Below are 25,484 nucleotides of genomic sequence, written 5' to 3' on the forward strand. Positions count from 1 at the left end.
GGGGGGGGGGGTGTGAGGGCGGCGGCTGAAGCCTGAGCTCACGCGTGGGACCGGGGGGGGGGGACACACACGACACAGCCCCGTGCGTGTGTGCGCCGCTTCCCCGGGCAGCCGGAGCTGATAATTGTGGTTGTTACTGTGAGCCCGTTAATCCCCCCCAATCCCTTTACCTCCTGCTCGCGGGGGATTACAAATTAATAAAAGCAGCTTAGGGGCGGGAGCCTCCAAACACACATATGTTCCTGCCCGACGGCAGCGCGGGGACTTTCGCCCGCCCGTGGGGGCGGCCCAGCGCTCCGCTGCACCCACCGCGGCCCCGTGCTGCTGCTGAGCACCTCTGGGTGCCCAGCTGCTTTCCTGCCTGCTCTGGATCCTGCGGGGCTTGTGGGGGGCCGACGGCTGGGTCAGGGACCGTCCCCTCGGATGGTTTGTCTGGTTGGCAAATAGCGCAGGGAGACATTTTGGGGGCCGGGAGATGAGGTCCCCAACTAAAGTGCTTAGAAAGGCCAGGCTGGGGTGTAGCCGTGGTAATGCCGGGGACCACGGCGGGTCCTGCTGGGTACCCCCAGGAGCTGGGGGCACCCCGACCCTCCCCAGGGCCATCAACAGCTTTGGAGGAGGAGCAGGACCCACATGGGCTTTTTTAAGCTCAGTTTAGTAAGTGGGTTTTTAGTCTGATCCTCTAAGGAGGCAGTTTAAGAAAACACGTGTGTGTGTGTGGTGGTGGCTGTGTCCCAGCACACGGGGCAGGGTGGTGGCCGTTGGGGCCGTGCAGGATGGAGGGCAGTGGCCGATGGCTCGCTCAGGACCGTTGATGGCGCATGCCAGCCCCGTGGGTCACCCGCACTGTGGCACCATCTCTGCGGGTTCCCCCAAAAGCCCGTTTGGCCACCCAACGTACACCCTTGGGCCCTCCCGCTCAGGCTTTGGAGGGGAGTTGCAGTGCCAAACTTCTAAAGAACGAACCTTATCTACAGGTTTAGACATCTTACTGCTTTCTAAAAATAGCTTGGAGTATGTCCGCAGGTAGATAATCAATATTGTGAACAAGTCGCCGTGGCCCCTTCTCAGTGGCAGCCAAGGCTGTGGAGATTCAGAAGCACCCAGTGGAGGGTGGCACCCTCCCTGCCAGAGAAAAGCTCTTCAGGTTTAAGGGAAAGGAAGATTTGTGTACGTGTGGAGATAGAGAAACGTCGTGCGTTGGTCAGAAATGGGAAATTTTTCCATCGCTCCTACAAACGTTCGCTGACGTTTTATAAAGTTATGGGATAACAGTAAAAGAAACGGGAGTAAAAGTTTACCTGTCCCCAGGACTTTTTAAAATGAAGTACCCACACAAAATGACCAATACGGTTTGAAACGGACACGTATGCGAGCTATCCTTGCAGTAGTTTAGCTAAAAAGTATTAGAAAATACGGGTAAAAAAGCCAAAACACACCATCCTTTGCCCAAATGTTTGCAATTTATTTTAAACAAGCACATTAGTTTACAATTTAGTACAAAACAGTCACTCTTCCTTCATAGAGAGGTATGAGACTGAGTAAAAAAACCAACCAAAACAGAACAGACTTGCAAATGTCAAGTTATTGAATTAAAATAAATAAAACATTTAAATTACTGGTTTATTCACTATTTTTAACACCTCATATGCAACGCACTGACCTAGACAACACACCTTGGAGCTCTCGCTAAGATGGTAGTTCCCACCCAGTTCTGAGCAGGAACAGCAGGATGGATGCTGGAAATTAAAAATTTAGAGTTCTGAGGGATAACTTCATTAGGTTTCATTAGCACTTGCAGCTTTTCTTTCCTGGCACATTCCACAGTACTCCTTTTATTTTCTGTGCAGGTTTAATATTTCCTCTTTAAAAAGAGCAAAGGCAGCTCCATGAATGACAAAGGGCCAAGAAATCCTTCTCGGAAATGACTTGCCACCAGTCCACAAATGATCGTGGCGTTGCAGAAACTTCTGTGGAACAACCCAATGCAGGAATAAAACCTCCAGGATCGAGGACAACATGCTGGTTCAAGGCAATTTTTAAAAAGGAAACACCTTCTTGTAACTCAACCACCGGTAACGCAACACGGCAAAGCAGCATCGCGCATTCCCCGGCAGATTTATCTTTACAGTCAGAGTATGTAACGGGATATAATTTGTCATTATAAAGATAGAAAACAAGAGCAAGCAAACCAAGATTTAGACAACTGAATCCAAAGTCGAGAAAACTTTTCCAGATGAGGTCACTACTAGAATTAAAGTGAAAACCTTAACCAGTGAACTGGCAACAGAGTTAGAGCACCAACACGGATAACTGACATCCAAATTTAATGCTTTGACTGACAAAACAAAAAAAAAAAAGACCCCTGGAGGTTTGGGCATGGGTTCATTCTGTCATGCTTCCAGAGTCACAGCAACATTAAAGTTAATGGCGTGTAGCAAAAAATATACCTTGTTCCAAACCCACATTTGCTGCTGTTTGAATGGCAAAATCATCCCCCAAAACCGTCAAAGCCTTTTGTTTTCATACGCAGATGAAAATAAGCGGAGTCAAAGCTAAGAAACTCGGGTCTGTGTATTTGGTGGAGTTCTGAACACCAGCACCAATGACCGATTTTTAACTTCAAAATGTGCAATAATACTGACAGCAGGAAATTCAACAGTCCCACAGAAACCAGCCAGATTTTTCAGATCCGATGCTTGCTATGCTGCCGTTTCAGTGTTTGGGTTGGTTGGTTTGTTGGGTTTTTTGGTGTGTTTTTTTTTTTTATCAGGAGTTAAACGTCCTTTGCCTATTGGCAGGTATTAATGTCTCCCTGAATTAGGCCACTTAAAAGTTGCCTGAGTTTTTTAATTAAATTGGGAACTCTGGGCTTTCCTAACAAGCCTCCTCCTGGGACCTTTCACTGGATTCCAGCACAAAGCAAGTGGCACTGACGAGCCAGCCTGGACCACCTTCCACCACTGGTTCTCTATCTTTCTGGCTACTTACAACCTGTTTTAATATTCAAGCCCAGGTGCTGTAATTATATTCCTAAAGAGAACAGACCCATGATTGCTCCTTGTGCCAGAACTCTTGAGCAGTGAGGGTCCTTAAGCACGGCCTGCCTTAACGTGGCAGACAACGTCAAAATCAAGGTTTTCCCGTTAGCCCAGGGAAACAACAAAGTTGCTGCGGGTGCTCCCGGCAGCGCTCGGCTGGGCGGAGGCAGCAGGTGGCAGAAGGCAGGAGCTGGCCCCCAGCTTCACCCAGAGTGTGCAGAGCCAAGTCTGTCCCACTGGAGCAAGAGCCATCGGGCACACGCACAACAAACAGTGAAGACGGCTTAAGGGAACCAGAGATAATGAGCCTCTCCATGTACAGCAGGCTAACGGTGTCACGTCAGTGGAGATTTTTTTTTTTTTCCCTCTGACACGTTTACAATAACCACAGGTTATTACTCTGTGTATGTTCTTTTGATAAACTTAGGGAACAAGGGACAGTAAATCTCTGAAGCTCAATTTTGTTGTTCCAAGTGGAAGCCGCAGAAACTCATGTCAGAAATGTTCAAAGAAGATTTGATTAGAAAAAAACCCCCCCATATCTCTGTTGAGTTTTTGTGCTTTTAGACCATTCCTGTTGCTAGGCTTTAAACTTTTTATGCTAGGGCTTATGATGGAAATAAGAGGAGGACGCACCAATGGTATAAATACAATGAATTGGCCAGGGACTGTTTATTCCTTCACGCATAACTGAAGAGCTAGCAAACATTCAATTAAATTAAAAGTTGCAAATGTCGAAATGAAAGGAAAAGCCTTTTTATATAACATAATTAATCTGTAGAACTCACCGCCACGAGAAAACATTGAGGCCAAAACCTATTAGGATTAACTGAAGATTAGGTAATGGATAACCAGAACATGCTCAATTACATTGGATAGGATTATAAACTTCACTATCCAGGACGTGAATTATCCTCCCAGCTAGGCTCAGACAGGAACTCCTATTCCAAGGGGGAATTTTGTAACTGTTTTCATGGTTTCTTCTAATTGCTGCCAGCCAGGACCCCACCAGCCCTGCGAAGGCAACTGCCATATTCCCAAGCGCTGCTGCATCCCAGAAGGGAGCAGCTCTCGGATTTAACCATCAGTGAAACCCTTCTGGACCCAAACCCAGGAGCCCTCCAGCAGAAGGGCAACAGCAACGGGCTGTTCTTCCAAGCACTCTACAGACAACTTCACAGGGAGCAGGGGAGACTGCGAGCTTCAGACTGGAAATACCAAATGTTTGCTCCACCTCACCACAAAAAAATTCCTATATTGTAAAGGAGTTTTCCAACATCATAAAAAACTGATTTTTCAGATCTGTAAATCTGTTCTGGCACGCTGATGCAAATTTTGCTGTCCTCCACTAAAAACATGGTTTCCCCTTACTAGAGTTCAACAGAATTGGCTTCCATCTGGGTAACACAGTAACTACTCAGCTACTTTTCTGGATCACAAAGGAGTGAGGGGAGTTATCTAATGCTCCATTACCACGTCCAATGGAGGAACAAGTAAAGCGCTGGGTCTGAGACTACCTCGCTGACATCTAAAATTCATCAAAATGGATGACAGCATTAGCAGTCAGAATCAGGCTGCTAATTGAGATACAAAATGCCCCAAAACTCCCATCCTAGGAGACACATACGCATCCTTGGCTGGAACTCACAAGAGAACGGAAGACTTATTTGAACATGTAATGCTTTCTACTTTAAATATGCAGTGTAAATAATATTTCAGAAAGTCACATGGATTTAGAATTGATTTAATGGGAATAGAACTCTTGTTTCCTGAAAAAAAAAAAAAAGAATTCTTGCTTCTCCAAATGAAGCAGTCAAAGTAACAGCATAACCACTCAGTATTCTGGTAGGTAAAATCAGCTTGGATAAATTAAAAAACAACACCAAAAAAACAAACCTGACTTGAAGTACACAAAACAATATCCAATTTCCTTCTACACCAGGCACAGTTGATTGCATAATGCAATGTTTACTCTGAAAATGAGTAAAGGATGTAGGTGGCGAGTCACGGAAAAATCTGAACTGAAAAATGTAATGCTTCCTTCAGTGGACGTTTTACGACAGCACTGTGTGCCTCTGTTACAGATTAGGGTTCTTAGGGCGAGCTCCTTATATTAAGCTAGAACACTTGTGAAATGACTTGGGAAGAAAGGGTTCTGAAACAAGGAATACTGTATATAAAAATCCCTGATCATAAATATTAAAGCTGTATCTGGTACTGAACAGCCACGTACAACGAAAACTTAGTTTCCAATTTTATACAGATGAACGATAATACTTCACTTTCCACCGTTTTGATCTCATTCGGAAAAAAAAGTACATGATCATTAAAAATAAGGATGATGCTACATACAGTATGACACACAGACTCATGTCTATGTTTGAAAATCCAATCCCTAAGAAAGACATGGCCTGCTTTGTCTCTTTAAGGCCAGCTGATCCAACTGCGCTTTTACCGTTATCTTTGACAGGTCCATGATTTGCTACCAACTTATCTAACACCTTCGATTCTGAATCTAGTATGTTCTCTTTATCCTGGATCTTATTTTCTCTGTTTCCGCTTGGTTTCTTCAGTGGGTTTTTGTCTTTCACCTCTCTTGTATCCCCCTGTTCTGTTTCACTGGAGTCAGTCTGGCTTGCAGTGTATTTATATAGAATATTTTCACTGTTATAGTGATACTTCATGAACTGTAGAACTTGGGCTTCATTCCAACTGTGTAATCCTTTAATTTCTTCATGACACGCAGGACAAATGTCTGGAGTTGGCCACTGAACTTTGGGAAATTTTGGATCTTCAGTCAAATCACCTAATTGGGAGGAGAAAAGAATAAAAATATCGGAAGTGAATGAACTAGGAAAGCTGAGCCATCAGACACTTCACTGGAAACCACAGAGTATTTTCCACTTATAAACAGTGAGGTTGGCAAAAAAAAGCCCACAGCACAGTCACGTTTGTATTAAACCGAGGACAATCATGAACAAATTTGGAAATTCACCTTTCCTTACGGAAGCATCAATTATGTTCTGAAGAATTGTTTCCTTTTTCAAAACACAAACACTAAATCGTAACTATTTTCCTTTTCTCTCAGTGAAAGCTGTAGTGTTCAAATTCTAATACGCGATACTCCAACTGCTATGTTTTCAGAAGGTACAAACCCCCCACCATCTGGGCCTTTCAGGGGTTAATCTGAATTATGGTTCAAAACAAACTGCTCTTTTGCACTCAGTGCTCTTTAATCCCGAGCCTGGTTTGCAGGAAGCTGTTTCAAGGCCAAAGACTTGCAGGTATATTCACGTTTCTATACCGTGAACCATTCCGTTCTCAGCTTGCCTTTTCATAGCTTGCATTATTACTATAGCAAACTATTTTCAGTACTTTAAAAACCATTATCATATTTAAGATGTATTTTTCAGCTTGCTTTTTAGCATTTAAACCTGTAATGCTGCCTTGGAACTAGATCCAACTCTAACGTTTCAGTTGCTCATTGCTCTGGCTACCTTTCTGTCTTGATGGCAGAGATTAACACTGTAGCTAGTGTTGTACTTTGCTCTAAAAAAAAAAAAAAAAAAAAAAATGGAGATAATTTTTAGAAAAAAAAATAATCTATCTGGTAAAAAAACTAATTTATTTAGCTGATTGTTATTAGTACACTAACACTTAAAATATTTCAGAAATAAATATAGATTCTTATTATTGCTTTTATCCTTTTTAAAGGCAGGAAACTCCCCCATGATTCCGAGCAAAATATTGTTTAGGGATTCAAAGAATGCTTTAAAATATTTGTCTCCTTGATATTTACAAGAGAGCAAGTCTGCATTTCAGATATCTTTAAATAAAGATCACTAAATAAAGATATTATTTAAATAAATAATCAATATGTTTCAGTAGAGAGTAGAAACAAAACATCTTATGGTAAGAATACAAACAGAAAAGTTGCTGTACTTCATGTTTTTCTGCCAAAAAAAAAGAGAATGCTATAAATTCTGTTCATTCTAAAGCAACAGGAAAGAATTAAATAGGGCAGAGCCATATACAACAATCTCATGGCCCACACTTGAAGGCTGTGCCAAGGTGTTTTCATTGACCAGTCAAACATCATTTCTCACCGAAAGCTCTATACATCGCCAGAAATACAGATGCAGCTTTTAAGAATTAAAATAAGTCACTGTCCCACAGAGAAATTTTAGTAAACTTAAAAAGCGTAATTTAGTATTATTATTTATACTTCTTACTAAAAGGGTATTTTAGCTGGCTGTTGCATCATCTAAATCAATATCCATGCGAGTTTTCCAATAACATAATGTTCTAAGTAAGTATATTGCTCCACTCCTTAGCAACTTCAAGTGAACAAGACGACTTTTTTTTTTTTTCCCCCCCTCCTGTGCTCAACCTGGCAATAGTAACGAACACTAGGGGATGTTTTTATTTAATACCTCATAATTTACTTTTTTCTTCTTGGAGAAAGGAGACAAACTGTTTATGCTCACAACAGTATTTAATACTTCATAAATCTTGGGAATTCAGCATAACCATAATATAAACACAATATAGCATATTTAAATTGCAACTAATGCTACATTACACAGATCCATAACAGCAGAGAGGGATTAAGTGCAAAGAGAAACCAATTTTCTTTAGTGCTTTAGTTACTTGATATCCCCATAACAGAACGGATTAAATACAACCAGTATTTTAACGGTACTTTTAGTCTAACTGAAAACATAGCAATCTAGCAGGGGAACAGATTTTCTTCATACGGTAATTTTATTTTATTCAGTTGCTGATCTGCTAATAGTTTAGGCTCTTTTACCCTGAGAAAGCCTTCTGTTCAATTATCATCATTTTCTCTACAGCATTTCTCCAAAACAAAATGAAGACAGGTTTTAACATCTTGTTAAACTCTTACAGAAAGAAATGTCATTATTTTTTTTATCTACTGATAAGAAGCTAAACTGTGCTGCTCCTTTTTGAAAAGGCTTTGATTGGTACTCCAGGAAGAGCCTCTCAAGCAACAGGTGAAATCTCAGAAGAAACAGTATCTTTGAGAATGGTGATGTTTTTTCATTACACAGCAGAAGAGTTACGGGAGGACCGTGTATCCCAAGTGAGTATTTCTCACTACACAAAGGTTAACACACTAGAGTTCTGGTTGAATGGGATGCTCTAGGTTTTGCTCTATACACAAGTACCCTTCCTTGTACACCAAGGCAAATACGGAGTTAGTCTTCTGAAGTCAGTATTTAACAAAGGAATGTCAAGCTGGAACAACCGTTACTGTTTCTAAACTCACGTTAGAGCCCAATTTGCATTATCTTTGCTCAGAGACTAACCACGCTGTATAAAATGCCATAACCTTGGCTCTCAGACACAGCCACCCTCGGTGAGTTTTCTTCAGGTCTTTCATACCTGCGAGCCTGTTATTCACCACGTTGTGTTTCTCCCAGAGCCAGAGAACAGCCTTGTCTAAGGTTTTAATGGAATCCATGGACTCTTTAGCCATTTCTTCAAAATGCTGAGCGCAAGCCTTGCATCCAAAAAAGTGGTGAATGTATCTCCGCATGATCTGAAGTACGATTTGGGGATTGTCTTCAAGACCTAGGAAGACAGATGAGAGATGCATTTGGCACCATCTGGACAAACACAGCTTCAAGTGGGCCCTTCAACAACAGAAAAGTGAACTGTGGGAAAAGGAAATTTAACGCTGCTACCTTCTTGTTCCATGCAAATTTACACCTCCACTTTTAAGAAATTAGCCACTTTTATAATTTTAAGACATGCATAGCACATGTGCCATCATATAGAACCTATACTTCAGTAAGTCACAAAGATATTAAAGGGATTAAAAGCCTCACACAATTCTTAGAAGAAATATCCCTCCCTAACAAAATAAATATGTAATACTGTTACCAAGTAGTTGAGGTGAGACATTTAGAAACCAAATTATTTGGCAATAAATACAGTTTAAAGTGATCTCAAACAGTGAGGTTTCAAAACATACTGTTTTGAAAGGTTGTTGGGGATATCAGACACAACAAAGGACTTATTTCACACACATCAGGGTTCAAAAACTGCTAGGTGAGTGATAGTGTTAGTAAAAATGCAAAGTACCTATTTATCCCAATACATACTAGCATATTTAGTCAATACAGTTGTGTTCAAAGTTACCCTCAATAACACATTAAAATAAGAGTTAAAGGTCAAGTGTTCTTTGCAGTGAAATTTCTCTTTTCAATGGATATCTCACAGTTTGAAGGGGGAAACAAACTTAGCTAAATAAATCAAATACTAAATATTTTTTTTCAGAATCTCATTATCAGAGTCCATTTTGAAACTGCTAAACCATGCAAAGTCCACGCTGTCTATACTTTACACAATTCTTCTGGAAATAGAAGATATTTCTTCAATATCTTGCCTAATAACTAAATGAATATTACGTTATGCATTCACCATTACATTTATGCTCAGGCACTAAAGTTATGGTGACCTTGCTGCTGAAAAACCAACAGTCAAAAACCCTCTGATAAGTATTTCACAAGGTGCCCGAGATACCTGTTTGTTCCTCCGTAACTCCAAGGTATTACTGAATACCAAAATCTCATTTCAGTTATTAATTCCATGGCTTTTTTAGCAAGCACTGAATGCATACACGTAACAGCTACTTTGCAACATTTGAACTTTCAAGAGCAACTCAGGAATTCCTCCTAAAATAAATATGAAGATGCTATTCTTTCTGTAACATTCACACTTTTACACTAAAGGTAATGCAAAAGAATCATTATTTTATTCAGAAGCAAGCTAAGGTCTTTACAGATCAAAAAACTGTCCTGAGCCTTGTACTGTGACAGCAGGTAGTCCCTACATCTGTAAGTGGCTCGAAAACCTGATATAGTTCAATGAAATCCTAATGGCTTCATCTCCGTCTCACAGATTTTTCTGATTCATGCTTAATTGAGCTAGTAAATTATGCCAAAATGTATTTACAAATGTACTATACGTTACCACAAACACACACTTGTCAAAGGAAACACATTTTATGATGCAGATTGATCAAATTACCAACTCCTGCGGTTGAACACGAGTAATTTACAATGCAGGCTTTGTAGGTTCTGTAGTAAAGGGTTACGGTGCTTTGCTCACTATCCTGCTCTGGTCGTGAGTAACAGTTTGGTATCAGAGATGCCCTCCATACATGCCTTCTTTTTTTCAGAAAAAAAAATCCTCAACAAAACCTATTAAAAACTATCATACTTATCTGCTATGTATATAAGAAATGCGTGAAGACTACCACGAACACCTTTGTTTAGAGCATTCTATTCTTAAACACAGCAGTAAAAAAGTCTTTAAAGCCAAAAAAAAAATTCATAAAAAGCAAACAATCTCTACTCAGACATTCAATATCTGTGATTGAATAAGCATGTATAAATAAAAGCTATGAGATTAAAGCAGATTAAATTACAGTATTAAAAGAAAGGCTGAAAAAATAATTTTAGAAAGTTGAAACAAATTTCAGGCAAAATGGTTTTACCACGTATACTAAAATATATATGTAGAAAACAACACAACAAGAGTAACTACTAGTAAATAACGTCTTTATGGAGGAACAGATTCATACACAAATTTAATTATATCTGTTCTCCTGTGTAATTTTATGCTCTTGAAAATTCATTTTGTGGGGAGGTCTTTCAAATTCAGCAACAGATGAAAATGAAACACAAAAAAATTTTTTTTTTTTTTTAATATAAAATCCACAAGCCTGTGTTATTCACGCCAATAGATCCTATTACCTAAACCCACATTTCATATAATTAAAGTGTGCTCAGGACTAGATTTCTAAATGATTTTATACATCCTCGGATGTGAGCAGTTCTGTTCAGAGTTCCTTTGGATTCCCTTATGCTGATCCCACTGCAGGTTCAAATTACACCGTTCAACATTAAAATGTGTCAAGTATGAACCACTAAAAACATTCTATCAAGGAAGCCATAGCAGGTTCACGCTGACTGCCAGACTCTGCAAGTAGAGGAAACTATCAAGAAAAATACAGCTGCTTTAAAAAGAAAACAAACAATTGCAAAATGGCTCATTTTGTTTGTTTTTCTTTTATCAGCCCAGAGATGAATCTTCTATTAACATCTGCCATGTATCATCATGTAATCCTCCTTTTCTCTTTCCTCCCAAACTACTGCAATTCAGGGTAACCCTAATCTTTAAAGTGGACAAGAAGCATAAAACCCTACCTGTGGTGGGAAGGATTAGGGAGTACATCATGCTTTTTAGTAGATGGGATTTAAACAAGCAATAAGGAGAGGAAAACCTCCCAAGACATAATCCGACAGTCTCAGACTGACCCAATTCTTTCACCATAAGAAGTGATCATCACATATCTGTCCCGATTTAAATCGATGGTTTAAGTGTGCCAGAGTTTTCAGGTTCTACAATGTATTTTTAACTTCAGACTGACTAGAGCTCACACTTGAAATGTGGGAGCAATTTAAGATACAGTTTTCTGTGGTTAAATATTGAGAACATTTTTACATTTAATTAGAACATTTTTGGCAATTGAGACAAAAGGGGAAATGTAAGTTAGGCATGATCCTGCTGAACAGCCAATATATCATCCAGAACAAAAAAAAAACCCAGACTCACCAGGCAGAGCCCAGTACTAAAGGGATACAACCTACTATCCCACAAATAACAAACAAAACAAAGAGAAATAGAAATCAACAACAGGATGACTACCTATATTAAAAATAATCTCTATTCTGCAGAAGATTTGATATTAAGAATTGAGAGATTTTCACCCTGATTGCAAGTAATGCTGGACAAATGTATGTATCCATAATTTGAAGTAATTTTTTTTTTTTTTTAACCATACAATCAGCAACTGTCAAATTGCAAATTTCTAAGTTTTATGATCTAGAAACAGTTCATCTTAGCATTCTTATATTCCTTGGAAAAGGCATTAAAAAGGCTTTAAGGGAGAACTAAATAGAACTATAAACAAACAAAACACTAGCCTGGCAAGAATAAAAAGAATGAAGGCAAATATTTTAGCATTAGTAATTATATTTCCACTGTGCAAAGAAAATAAGGTTATATATCCAGCATGTTTCTTCAATTGGAATTATCACCATAATATTAACGCTGCTTCAGGTGATGCTGCAAGTCTAAAAATAAGTAATTTTACAGAGTGCTTGCATAGTAGTATATCACTGCACAGATTAATGGACACTAGGTACATTCAGCTAAAAAAACCCCAACAAACAGTCATAAGATTCAGTGTTTAAGAAATGAATTGGCTAATGGCTGTGCATCTTTTACAGCTACTAAACTGTGTGGTTAAATCTCATTCTTCTCAAATTAACTTAGTGCAATCGCAGGTAACCTGAACAACCTTCATCCCTTTGCAAGTCGTTCAAAATCGCTTTGTTTGAAATCCTCTCCTTTTTCTGCGTTATTGCTCACACCTTTAGGGCCACATACTTTATTTATCACATTTCTAAGCGAGGACAAACCGCCAGGCTTTGCTTTCCAAGCCTTCTGGCTGCAGTAAAGCTCTGCTCTGACCCCTGCCGGTACGAACCTGGAAGCTAAACCTCCAAAGCCACTGTCCTTCACCCGTGTATTAGTTATTTACACACAAAAAAAATTCCCTCTTATTCCATTACTTTTTCTATTGCATAGCAGAACTGCTGCACCTATTTGTCTCCTCCTTCAAGTGCTGCTTACCTGTGTTTATCAGAGCTTTTGGTCGCAGTGCAGCTTGAACAGTTAGAGTATGAAACAGCTTCCAAAGGGAACAGGTGTAACCTCTCAGCTCCGGTCTGCTGCCCTGGCATCCGACCCACTGAACTTTCTTAGTGAGAAATATCCCAGAAATCTGAAAAAAAATATGTATTTAAGATATAGGCAGCTCTGGGACCTAAATGAACTACTGGACACAACAGCAGTCACACAGCTGATGGTACCTCAAGATCGAGGTGATCCATGGGTAAAGAATAGCAAATGACACTCTCTGCACTTGTTGCTAAGGAATTCATGTTTAAGGCAAATAAATTTTAAACTTTTAACAATCCTTAAGTCTGAGATACACTGCTGCACTCATCCCTCTTGCAAACATATGATAAACAACTTACAATCACTGATGCCAAACCTACTAAAATGTGTAATTAGTCTGACAGAATACATGAAGTAGCTTCACTTGTACAGTTTTTAAGCACAGTATGAACACAATGCACACACACAGGTACTACTGGAAACTCTGACAGAGCTACAGTTTCCCTGGGCACATGAAAAATTCCGTATTACTCCGCAAGATTTACATGACTTACGGTGGTAATGTCTTTACAGACTAAGATGTGGAATTCATAATTATTTCTTCTTAAAACAAACCCACTACTTCTTCATTATACTTAAAATCCAGTACAAGATTTTAGTGCCTGAGACTTCTCTCTCTGCTTCCTAAAACAAATAGGAGGTTTCCAAATTCCAGACAGCACTCCCATTTCACAGGAAGACAGACTCACAGTAAGTTCTGTACAAAGATGGCCCTATGGGCAGGGCTCTGCATTACCAAAGCGGGATGGGACTCCCAGCAAGGCCTTTACTGTGCCAGGAAATTAAAGAATATTTGGGGAAACATTTTGTGAGTAACACCCATTTCAGTGGGTAAATTTCTTGTCACTTAAACTCTGACCTTCAAGCGAATCCTGCTGACAGCAGGCACAGCAAGCAAAGGCAACTCAAAAATATCTGCTGGCAATCTTGCATCATTTGAAGCTGATGTTAAGGAACATGTGTATGTTAGCAACTGCTTGCTCCTTATAAAACTGAGACAGGCTTGTGTACTCCAATTCTCTAATTTCAATTCCTTCATGTGGATTTTTTTTTCTGGTAATGATTTCATTTTATTTTCATTTTAACCTTCTTATAACTCCATTATGACTGAGGGAGCATCAATAAGTGATGTCTTACATTTATATAGAATCTTATCCCTTACTAATGCTCTATTTTATGCTGGAAACTAGTAACAGCTTACCCGCATTTTGTTGTTCACCAGATCTAGGATAGCATCGTAAGGGATTTTGTCTAATGGAAGGCTCACCAGCCACTCTTGCAAGGTCTCTAACAACTTTACCACAGGCTGACGGCCAGGAAAAAGCTGAGGGGGGGGGGGGAAAAAAAAAAAAAAAAAAAGAAGTAAACACTCATATTTTAAAGCACAAATCTCATTAGCGGCATGACACTTTTATCTTTATCTAAATGTGTTTCTCCTGCCTTTAAAATGCTTCAGTTTTTCTTTTGTTACGAATTACTTGTTCTGATTTCAATAAAGAAAACCTCCAGTAACTTTTGCTTACAAAATATAACAAGTTGTACACCCAAAATGTTAACCAGTGAAATGAAGCTACTCAATAGCAGGCAGAAATGCTACAGATGTGACAGATCACATCGAATTTCACATTAAGGTAATTCAGTTCAGTGTGTAGCTCAGAAAGAAGCATAAGACCTAAGTGAATCAGAGAGGCTGAAATCCTTCTCACTCTTAGAAAATTAATCAAAAAAATTAGTTCTTCTAAAACTGTTGTTCATATGTCTGTAAATGTAGAAGTTGAAGTTGGTTATCCAGAAGAGCATTTTCCTTCTCATATGTGTAACAGTGATTTCCAAAGTGATTTGGAAGTAGTGACTTCCTTAACCTGCAACTTAAAGAAGCCATGGTCTAGCAACTGAGCGTGAGGATCTGTATATCAGTGGTAATAACATTATTTTACACTAGAAATTGTACTTGCTTTAACGATGGTTGTAATTACTATAGAATTAAGTCAAGTATGCATACCATCCTCTAGGTACCCTTCCAGAGGGAGCAGTATTTCAACAGATGGGGAAATAAACCCTGTATCTGCTACATTAAATACATAAAGCAATTTATGACAGAAGATGCTATACGTATGCTAGTCATTCTGCAGCTGTTGTCCAGCTATCGATAATATCTCCAATTCACAGACTGTTTACTTGATACCATGCAAATCTAATGGGCAGGAACTCCCTTTTGCTAATTGTCTGTAGTGTGTCTAACACAAGGGACCCTGTGCATTGTTTGGGTTCAAAGACAACTCTTAAATAGTATGTAAAGAAACCAGCACACCTCTGAACTGCATGCTCTAATTACATTTACTCCTGTAGGACCCCCAGAATATCACGCATTACTATCTAAAAGAAAGTAGTTGCAAAGTATCTCAGGGAGGTATCAGTCTCATCAAGGAATCAAAAAACAACAGACTTCTGCACTGATTGCCAAAAAGCCTAATTCTACAACATTGAAAATTCCCCAAGTAGGGAACCAGAGACCTCTGTGACTTAGGTTTTATCACCACTATAAATGCTGTTAAATAGGAGGATAGTATCAAAAAATTTCCTAATAAAAACACCTGAGGATCACGAACAAGAACTATGAGGAAAGTGTTATATGACAAGAAAATGCAAACGAAGGCCAGCAGTCCCCACTTGTCTAACGGCAGCCTGGAGAGAAGCATGCAACTAGGAGAGCATTCCCCATTTCTGCACTAAGAGCCAGGGAAGTAAATGACACCAGCTGGCCAGGAGCCATCAGGAAGAACAGAGGATGCTTTAGGGATAATATGATGGAAAGATTACCAGTACACTTTCTTAAAGAAATGAGGCCAGCTAGAGATTTCTGGCCTCTGATGGCCACAGCGGGGGCAAGAAACTGTCTGATTTTCAGATAAATCCAGATATTTGAAAATAGTTCATACAGGCCTTATTATTCCCTTAAATAGCTGTTGATTCAGTTTCTTTAAAATAAAACAAAGCATCAGCTGCTCAGTAAGCAAATATAAAGAGATGTTAGCCATTTCAGTAGGCTGACATTATAAAGTTATTTCAATTTTTTGTCAAGTCATATCACATTATACTACATATTGCCCCTGTAGTATGTAAGCATCTTTATTTTTTAAATACTCAATTATATTCAATACCTCAATTATTTTGAAATACTCAATACCTCAATTACCTTCAAAATTTAGACAGAAGTTACTAATATCTCTAAATAGAACACCATTTGTCAAGTACACACAAACAAAATCCAAAAGCCAAGAATGAAAAACAAAGTTTTTTTAATCCCACTCAGTTATAATAGCTACTTATCCTGAAAATCTGATAAATGGACTATATTTACATTGTAAATATATGCTCAGAATGCTTATTTATTTTGAGCCCTCTAAGATTAAATTAAAACGCATTTCAACCCAACGTCACAGCGGCATACAACTCAAAAATAACATTTAAGCCCACAAAACTATTTTTTTAAGCTAGCGAGGAAGCATTTATTTAAGCATTCTGAAAGACGTTTTGAGAGACTTATATCACATAATAAATTTTATGTTAGAGTCACTTTATTCTTACAAATAATCAAAGACTAGAACCGTATACCTTGGCAGAGATGGTAACAAAATCCTTGAAGGTCTTTAGCTCAGCTCCCTCAAGTGTCTTGTGCGTAGCAAGCTCTACCCTGAGCAGGTAATGCAATCCCGATTCAAGGTCAGCCATGTACAGCTTGGATCTGAAACACACATATATAATGTTATAAAGTGGCAGGTTTCTTTCGCTCATTTCCTCACCAGTCATGAAGGTAAAATTGATATATAGTAGGTGTCATTAAAACCTCAACATTTGCCACTCCACAGTGATTGCAGTATATTCTACACCAGTACGGGAAGACACAGCAGTTACTTCAGGTGCTCAGTATGGTGAATGTCAAGTTCAATGAGGTTCACTGTACTCTCTTAAGAGTAATTTTATGTCATTTTGTTCAGAGTTTAGACAAATGAGGCATAACCACACACAAGAACTTATATTTGACTAAACTTTTTGCCTCCAAGACAGCTTTAACTTGTAATCAAGTTATAACCCTGACACTGTCAGCAAGGAAAGAGCTCACGTAAAGAAATTACAGCTTCTCTTCAGGATTGACCATAAATAGGCAAATGACACAGTACAAAAAAGGGAGACTTTTGTTGAACAAAAGTAGATTATATACAGAGTGGGAGTGCAAACAAGACTGAAGAAGGTCACTGCTGGAAAGGACTGAATCTAGAAATTCTCTTCCAAATGCTGTAGGTTCTTTGCATACAAGTTTAACAGTTAAGTTTGATCACACCAGCTCTTAAGACAGAATTAGGTACCTTATGACAGGTACAAGTGAAACACAAAGCAAATCAAAGATTTTAAGAGTTCCTTCTCACAACCAAGTATCTTCAGAACAATAAAAAACACTTCATAAAGAATACATCGAGTAAAACACCCTTCTAGTGCTTTCAGAATACAAAGAGATTATGATACAGAGCAATGTCATCAAGCAGAGGTTCACATAGTTAATAGAGTTAAACACTTCTGACAAGAGTTCAGCAGCACTGTTATTTCTAAACCCAAACAGAATTAAAAGAATAATCATTCAAGAAACTGGCCAGCCCCATGTCTTAAATAACATATTAAGATACTGACTGATCTAAATTCTTAACAACTCAAACTACAGACTTACTCTGAATTTACCTCCTTAATTAATAATTTACATTTATTTAAGTACTCACTTAAATTTAAAAGAACAGCAAAATTCTGCTTCAAGTTTCTTAAAGAGACATCCATGCAAATGCATGAGGTTCCCCCAAAGAATCCAACTTAGAAGATACTTGGACTTGAGATTCACATCAAGCTTTTGCCTTGCTGGAAAGCAGCTCAATTTAACTAAGTTGTTTTGATAACAGAATGCTTCATATAAAATAATTTAATAGGCATTAAAAGAAGATGACACTAATAGTGTCCATGAAAGGAAAATAAGTACAAAATGAAAGCACTCAGTCCTACATCTTTTCCATCTAAAGATACTGAGGGATTATCCCTGTAAAGCCTTTGCATCCTTCTCTCAGACAGAGAGAGAAAAGAGGGTGAAGAGAAACCTTTGCAGATTTGGCAAGATAAACATCTTTTAACAGGGACTTTAGTATTTTCTATTATACTTGCATTTGACAAGCACTTTTTAGTGGGCACTGCTTTGCTACTATACACACAGGGAATTCTCGTTTTCTACAGAAATGTTATAGCTTGTTGCTATTTATTTTTTTACTGATTACTTGCCAAAGTTTTCCAGCAATTCCAATCAGTGACCTACATACTTCAGATAATGGGTGATAAGTCCTCGGTATTTTTAAGTCAATTAGGTATTTAACAATACTTTTGGAGGAAAACATTAGCAGTGCAGATGCTTAAAACCAAATACCGAAAGCCCACAATATTTTCACCTCTGAATGGTCTGAAACACTGCTCACAATTGTAAAGAAGTTGTAACCTTGTCGCTGGAATTGAACTAATTCACAAGTGTTACCTGAATATACTGAGAAACTGATGAAGTTGAAGCAACAGCTGAAAGCTTTGCTCTCAGCTTTGATGCCATTATTTTTCCAGTACTAAGCATGAAGACCTCTAATTTTCCTCAGCAGAAGAATACAGACTGTTCAGTAGTGACCAACATACTCAACTCAAGGTGCATCACCAGGGATGGAATGTAAAATTCTGAACTGCACTAGAATTTATTATAAAATTACAGCACAGCTTCCCATGTGGCCAAAAAAACCTGCAAGCAAATTTTAATAACGAACACTGATCTGAAAATTGAGGGTATCACTTACTTATCAAACTCTTTCCACACCTTGATTTCCGTACTCTCCTCTTTGTTTTCCTGAACAGGTAGCTGAAGTGGCAAAAGAAGTTTTTTTCTTACACCTGGCAGTGACTTTAAATACGAAGAAAAGGAAGACCGTAGGGGCTTCAAACTGCACATAAATGGACAAAGTGAGGATTACTTTTAATTTCAGACTAAGCGAATATCCAAAGCAAATTAGTACGCTTATAAGATATTCACTTTGCTTTATGTTTTACAGTCCTAGTGCAACACGTTACGTTTTGATACAAAGTGAAATGAAAGAATGTTCAATTTAGGAATAGTAATAACGATCATTTGGATTAGTGGTTTGAAATTCCAAGAACACATCATGCCCATCAAAATGTCCATTCACCTTACACAGGCAGTGTTCACATGGAACAAGTATTTTGACTCAGAAGCAAGTCTTTTGAAGAACTTGGATGCTTCATCAATTTTTTTTCCAATTTTACTCCAAAGTGTTTTCCTTTCAGAAGTATCACAGGTTAAAGCTATAAATAGGCAACAGTGGTAAGCAAAAGTAATATTAGGTCTCTTTTTTAAAAATAGAGGTAACAATATTAAATGGTTCATTAACACCACCCAGCTCATGCCTCTCAGCATATCAAACCCAAACCACAAACATTGGCCTAGAACTTTTATTTCCAGTTAGACACACTACTGCAAATCATCGACTTCACAAGTGAGTTTTGTCAGCAGTATAAACTTGTCATTGTAGTCAAACACCACAAGGGTTATAATTAGCCAGCACATCATTTCGGCTTGTTCTCCCTACTAAATGATGAAGTCTGACTTCCACTGGCATAACCCACGTCTGTGATTTACAAGCATTCACAAAGCAAACTGTATAACAAGACCACTAGCTTAGTTCATAATTATTAGAGAGCATTCAAGGCAGGCAATTTTCAAACACAAAGAAATGCAACACACAACTTCAGTCAGTACAATGTATTGATTACATGCCAGGACACACTGTCACTATATCCACGCAAAAGGTTATAGAATAACTTACTTTGGACGAAAGCAAGCTATGGAAACTGTTTTTATAGCTTAAGTGAACCTCCCCATCTACCTCAAATAACCACTTACATGTTAATTAATCCATGGGACCCATTTGGATGTATCAGATAGCATGAAGGGACTGAGGTAATACCAAGTTTCTCAAGCAAAGGCTTATCAAAATTCAGTGCTCTCTTTACAATGATGTTTTCATACTGGATCAAGTCTAAGATAACCTGGGTAATGAAAAGATGACATGAATTATACATTGTTCAAAGAATATCCAATCTTGTAGGACAAGACAGATAAATAGGTGAAGTGCATCATCCTTTAAGGGTATCATTAAGCTGTTCACCAAGGAAGTATATCTGCGAGTATTCTGTGGACACTAACAATTTCAGTTAAAGCAGATTTACTCTTCTCTGGAAATTATTACTCCCATCTTCCATTTTCTCCTCTTGGTCTATCCTGATCTTTTCTCTTTGAAGTCTAACGTCTGAAGAAAACATGAGAATGAATGATAATATGTCCTCATAAACCTCAAAATAGCCCAGAGGATATTCCACTGGCACCAACAGGTTTATGGTTCATGTTATATATGTAAGAGTCTAAAGGCAAGTTTTCAGAGAGTGAGGAAACATTGGTCCCACCACTGTTTCTGATGTCAAAGTCCATGACTTCAAAATCAATTCAGGGCTCCACAGGAGCTGAGGCTTTGCCTGGCAAGCCCTGCCAAACCAAGCTGTGTAGCCTGTGGTGTCACAGCACCCAGCTGTCTGCTCAGCTCTTTTTGTTTACCAACCCCACAGCAGACTCCATGTAGGGATAGGTGCCTGTATCGCAAGTGCTCCAGTTCCCAGCCCAGCATCCCAGCTCAAACCAATCTCCGTCAGCTGCACAAGCCTGATGCTGGACTTTTGCACTAGAGCAGCTGGGAGTGGGCACAAATTTCTTTGCAAGATTTAAAATTCAGCAAAGGGTAGAGGAGGCAGAAGAAGGTGGTAACATCAGCGTGCCTCAAGGGTTTGCCAGGACTCAACTATCAGAATTCTTTGCAAACTATAGGCAAAGCTGCACCTACAAATATGACTCAGTTATAAGTAATGAAAATTTGCCCTTTAGAAAAAAAACCTTAAACACTAATTTATTCCCTTCTTAAATCCTTTAAGATCCCACTGCTAAAGGCATCTGCTTTTGCCATTCTAACGGCCACTCTCGTCACATCCTTCCATTACCCTCTGCTCTTACACTACCATTTCAAATGTTCCATTCTTACCTACAAAACCTTCCACTCTTCCGACTCTTCTTACATTTCTACTTGTCATTCTTTTACCCCTCTCTGCCTCTTCTGTATCTTCTTCCTGTTGTTATTTTCAGTTTCCACTATACTTCTCCCTTTCAGGTGAATATTATCATTACTTTCAAACTTGTAATTCAAGAGACCCCTCCTTCCCTTCATCAGTGATAAACACATGTCCTTCCTTTCTTTAACTGCTGACTTAGGTTATCCATATTGTCTTATACTGTAAACCTGAAAGCAACGTTGTTTTCTATTTCACTAAACTACTGCATAAAGCTAAAATACTACACAATGTTAGCATTTTTTTTTTATTCTGAAAGCAGACTCCACTTGCTGTTAATCAGATGACACTCAGTCTTGCCCTACAACAGTAGGTAATAAAACTAAAGCGAGTGTGATAAAAACGTGAAGAACTTTATAATCATCACATTTCTTCTCTTTAGTAATGCCCACTTGTATCTACACAGCAGCTTCCAGAAAACAAATGTCTGGAAGCAGCCTGTTTCTCAAAGTGATTCTCGCTTTTGGCAGCACGCTCTCCTCCACTTATGCAACTGGGCCATCTCAGCATCAAATCTAATTAGAAACATTTCACAGACATTGGATGTTTCTACACAGATTATGCCTAGATAATTATGCAATTTATTTTCTTTACTTATCCTAGATCTTGGCAGGAAGAGAAAAGTAACAGTTGTCTAAGCTAACAGCAGGCTCATTAGGTGGTGAAATGATGCCAAATCAAATATTTTATTTGGGGGGGGTGGGAGAAGCAAAAAACCAAAGACTTCCTCAGTGCCTCAGAGCTGTGAAAATAATTTGATGCTATCATCTTAATTTAGAATGTAATTTTCTAAAACCCATACGTGTATAAAAAGAACCAGAAAATTCAGATAATTATCAACAGTTGAAATCACAAAAGCTGCCCAGAAGAATGAGCATTATGAATGGTTCTCTTGCAGTAACAAAACAGGAACATAATCTGACAGTATTTTCGTTGTAATCTTCTAGAACATGAAAGAAAAAAAAATAATTCTGCTAACAGTGAAAATGATAAATTAATCTTCCACTAAAACATGAGTGGAAGAAGTTAACATGACATCACATTCATTAGTAAGCAAGATCCTCTGTGTGACTAAATACAAGAGCCCTGTATAATCCCTTGACTTGGTGATATCTCAAATATGCGTGACCTGCTCTTTATGACCCTTTAATTCAGTCCTATAATCAGAAAGTTTGTTGCTTGGCTAATTAACATAAAATTCAGCTGTGTTAGGATAACATTTATTCACATTCATTATGTCATTCATAAGTCACACGTTACCTCTCGTCCAACGTAGGAGTTATTACTTTCAAACACAACAGCAGTATAATGATGGCTGTTCTTGTCAAAAAGAGAAGTAATATCACCAGACCTTTTAAGAAAAGAAAAACTATTTAGCACAGGTAGAATGCAATGCACCTACTGTTACTGACAGAATTCCCTTTTACAATCTAGTAGTAGAACCGATAATAAGAAAAAAGCTTACTTCATCTTTAATAGGACCTTCTACATTTTATTTAATTAACCTAGTAAGCATACACCAGCTGTAATTTAAAGAAGGAACTTACGAAACTGGATCCAATGGCGGGCAAGCAGGCGGTCTCAACTCTTGGGAATGGTTCTGTAAGAAGTCAATCATCATCTGACGAACTGTTTGCAGCTCTCGATCTGCTCCTGCTGAGCACAGGTTACAAAAAACCACACCATTTCAGAAAACTGGGAAAAAATTTACTCCCATGCAGGTTTTCATACAGTCTTATGTTTTTCTTGTGTCAGGTTTTTGTTTTAAATTCGGACTTAAAAACCAGAATACTCTTTGGCTGAAGAATAGGGACTAGGGATTTTGTTGTAGGGTTTCATTTTAATGTTGAGATGAGATCATATTTAAAAGCTGTCATCCTACTCCAAGATTAATAAAGCCTCAATACTTTTCCAAATCTAACCATCTGCCTGCCTTGCTGATTTTCTCTTCAAACAATGCTTCATTCTGAATCCGTGCTCATTTTCACAACAGCTGGCGTGAGCACCTTCGGTAGATTTTTTGCAATATGGATATTCATCATGCACTAAAAAACATAAAGGTGTGCCATTCTTATCAAATGGGCCAGGTGAGGTTACAAAGTCACGTAACAATACGAGGAAATAACTGAATTGTGAGGATATTTTATTTGCTTTCAAAGAAATAAAATAAAAAGCACAAACTCTCACAAATGCCAAAAAGTAACAGGTACAACTATGGTCTATTTCTACATGAAGGGTTAATGGTGCAGGTGGTCTCTATTCTGACCTCTGGCCTTTTAAATGTTAATCCATTGAAAAAGACAACATTACTTTTGTCCCCAGACAAACCACCTCAAGCTGTGATCCTGTCAGACACACAGGATAAGCCTGTTTTCAGTTAGTCAACATCTGAATAGGGGTTTTCCCAGCGAGACTCAGGATGCCTGGAAAGTGGCCGACAAATCAAAAAGCAACAGTCAGGATTGAGGAAATTGGATCTCATGGTGATGAGGTGTGTGGTGGAAAAAAAAAGGAATTAAAAAAAATTATCTAGCCATTTGTGAAAATTAACAACATTTAAAAAAAAATGAGGTGTGAGAGCCCTAAGCTCTTGAACAAATGTTTTGCCTGTCTAAAATTCTGCCTGACATTCCATTTTCATACAGTACTTGTAATATCCTATCTTATAGAGCTATTTAGTGTCCATCCCATCTCTAGCTGTCTAAACTAATTGACAGGCAAACAGATTCTGCTTATTGTGTGGCACATTCCTGGCTGATAGGACAACTGCTTTGGGGATTTCTTACAGTAGGGCATTCTTACCTTTGTAATTTTCTCCAGTAGTAAACTGCTTTGTAAATGCTTTGAAGTACTATGTGGGAAAAAAAAATAAATGTATTAATGCTATGAAAATAACTCCCTGTATAAGACGAAAGTTCAGTTTAGAAACAAAAATGACTTCCCAGACACTTACTTTTTACAGCTCTAATTACAAAAGATTTTTATCTATTCAGAAGACAGTTTTCCGTCTTACTTTCAAAGACCTGCTTCCCAACTATACAAGGGTAGCAGGCGAAACTCTGATACACAATAAAGCCAACTTTAGAGGAAAAATACCACAATGCATAATTCAATGCTGTATATTGATCCATTACTGCAAACATTAAACCAAACACGACTTAACTGATTACCAAATCAGTACTACCAACTGTGTATATACTTAAAGACACTGTTCACATTTTCTCAACTCCCTCCAGTGGCTAAACAGGATATATAATGGAGCTTGACTGCCTTCTGCGACAAAAAAATAAACCAGAAAAGATTTAGTGTCTAATAAAGAGTACATTCCAATTTACACCAAAACCTTTAAAGATTAAAAAAAAAGAGTATTGTTCTTTCTATCAGGGTAGAACATCACAAATTCTACAGTGAAATGTCTCCTGTCCCCTCTCCTGTCATAACAAACACAGATTATTCGATCCTCTCCATCCATCACATTCTGCTTATACTTATGGTTAAATATGTGATTATACAGATTAACAAAGAGCAGTTAAAAACTGCACTTAGATCTGAAGATAAACAATAGTAGATACTTTTGGCAAACACAAGATCCCTTGTAAAATTCAGTTTTGGCAAATTATGAAATTTAGCAGATTATTTAGTGAAGGATCAATCAAGGGTGAATTTTTAATTGGAGCTCTGGTCATAAAATAAAATGATTTCATGATGCAATTTCAATGTATTACCTTTACTTCCATACATCAAAATTAAACCCACTATTAATAATCATGAACATCTGAATTAGAAAAATACTTAAACAAATTGTTATTATCTAATTAAATATATCACAACTAGGTGTTATAGTATTTTCTAGAATGGTATCTTCTTCCCATAAGAATTTTTTCAGATTCAGAACTAAGGAGTGAGTTACTACTATAACTAACTGCATCTGCTATTGCGTTCAGCAAGAACTCAAATTAATCTTTTATCAGCCCTGCAGCTTTTTCACCAAAAGCAAAGAAAAAGTCCAGCTAAAGAACAACACATAACACTCTGCACAGGTAAGTTTGTTATAGTTACTATAAAGCATGCATTTACCTAAGGCAATATATGATGCCACTTACCCTAAAAGTTGGGTAATAGTGAATACCATATTCTTTGCACGTCTCATAGTTCTCTTCTTCCCCACAATCCAGCACACCAACTCTAATTGCAGATTCCCAGTCTGAAAACAAAGATATCCTTCAATTTGCAGCAGAAGTGATCGTGGATCCCAGCTGATGGATTACCCTGCTTCCCACAGAAATCAACAACAGAACTCCAATAGATTCCAGTGGCATAAAAATCAAGCCTCCGGTCAATTCTCAT

At 38.3% G+C, this 25,484-nt stretch overlaps 1 protein-coding gene across 1 annotated transcript; it reads right to left on the minus strand.

Annotated features, from left to right (window-relative positions):
• Window positions 1–2,769: 2,769 nt before the first annotated feature.
• Window positions 2,770–25,484, minus strand: QSOX2 (quiescin sulfhydryl oxidase 2). Its single transcript, XM_026860646.1, has 12 exons — window positions 25,406–25,484; window positions 25,241–25,341; window positions 23,940–23,988; window positions 22,685–22,793; window positions 22,398–22,488; window positions 19,867–20,012; window positions 18,746–18,889; window positions 16,494–16,623; window positions 14,080–14,202; window positions 12,771–12,921; window positions 8,448–8,636; window positions 2,770–5,847 (listed from the first exon to the last, which is right to left on the minus strand). The coding sequence occupies exons 1-12, from the start codon at window positions 25,482–25,484 to the stop codon at window positions 5,297–5,299; spliced, it is 1,863 nt and encodes a 620-aa protein (XP_026716447.1). The 3' UTR covers window positions 2,770–5,296.

The sequence above is a fragment of the Athene cunicularia genome (genome assembly GCF_003259725.1).
Source record: "Athene cunicularia isolate RWA chromosome 17 unlocalized genomic scaffold, athCun1 chr17_part1, whole genome shotgun sequence".
In the NCBI taxonomy this organism is placed as follows: Eukaryota; Metazoa; Chordata; class Aves; order Strigiformes; family Strigidae; genus Athene; species Athene cunicularia.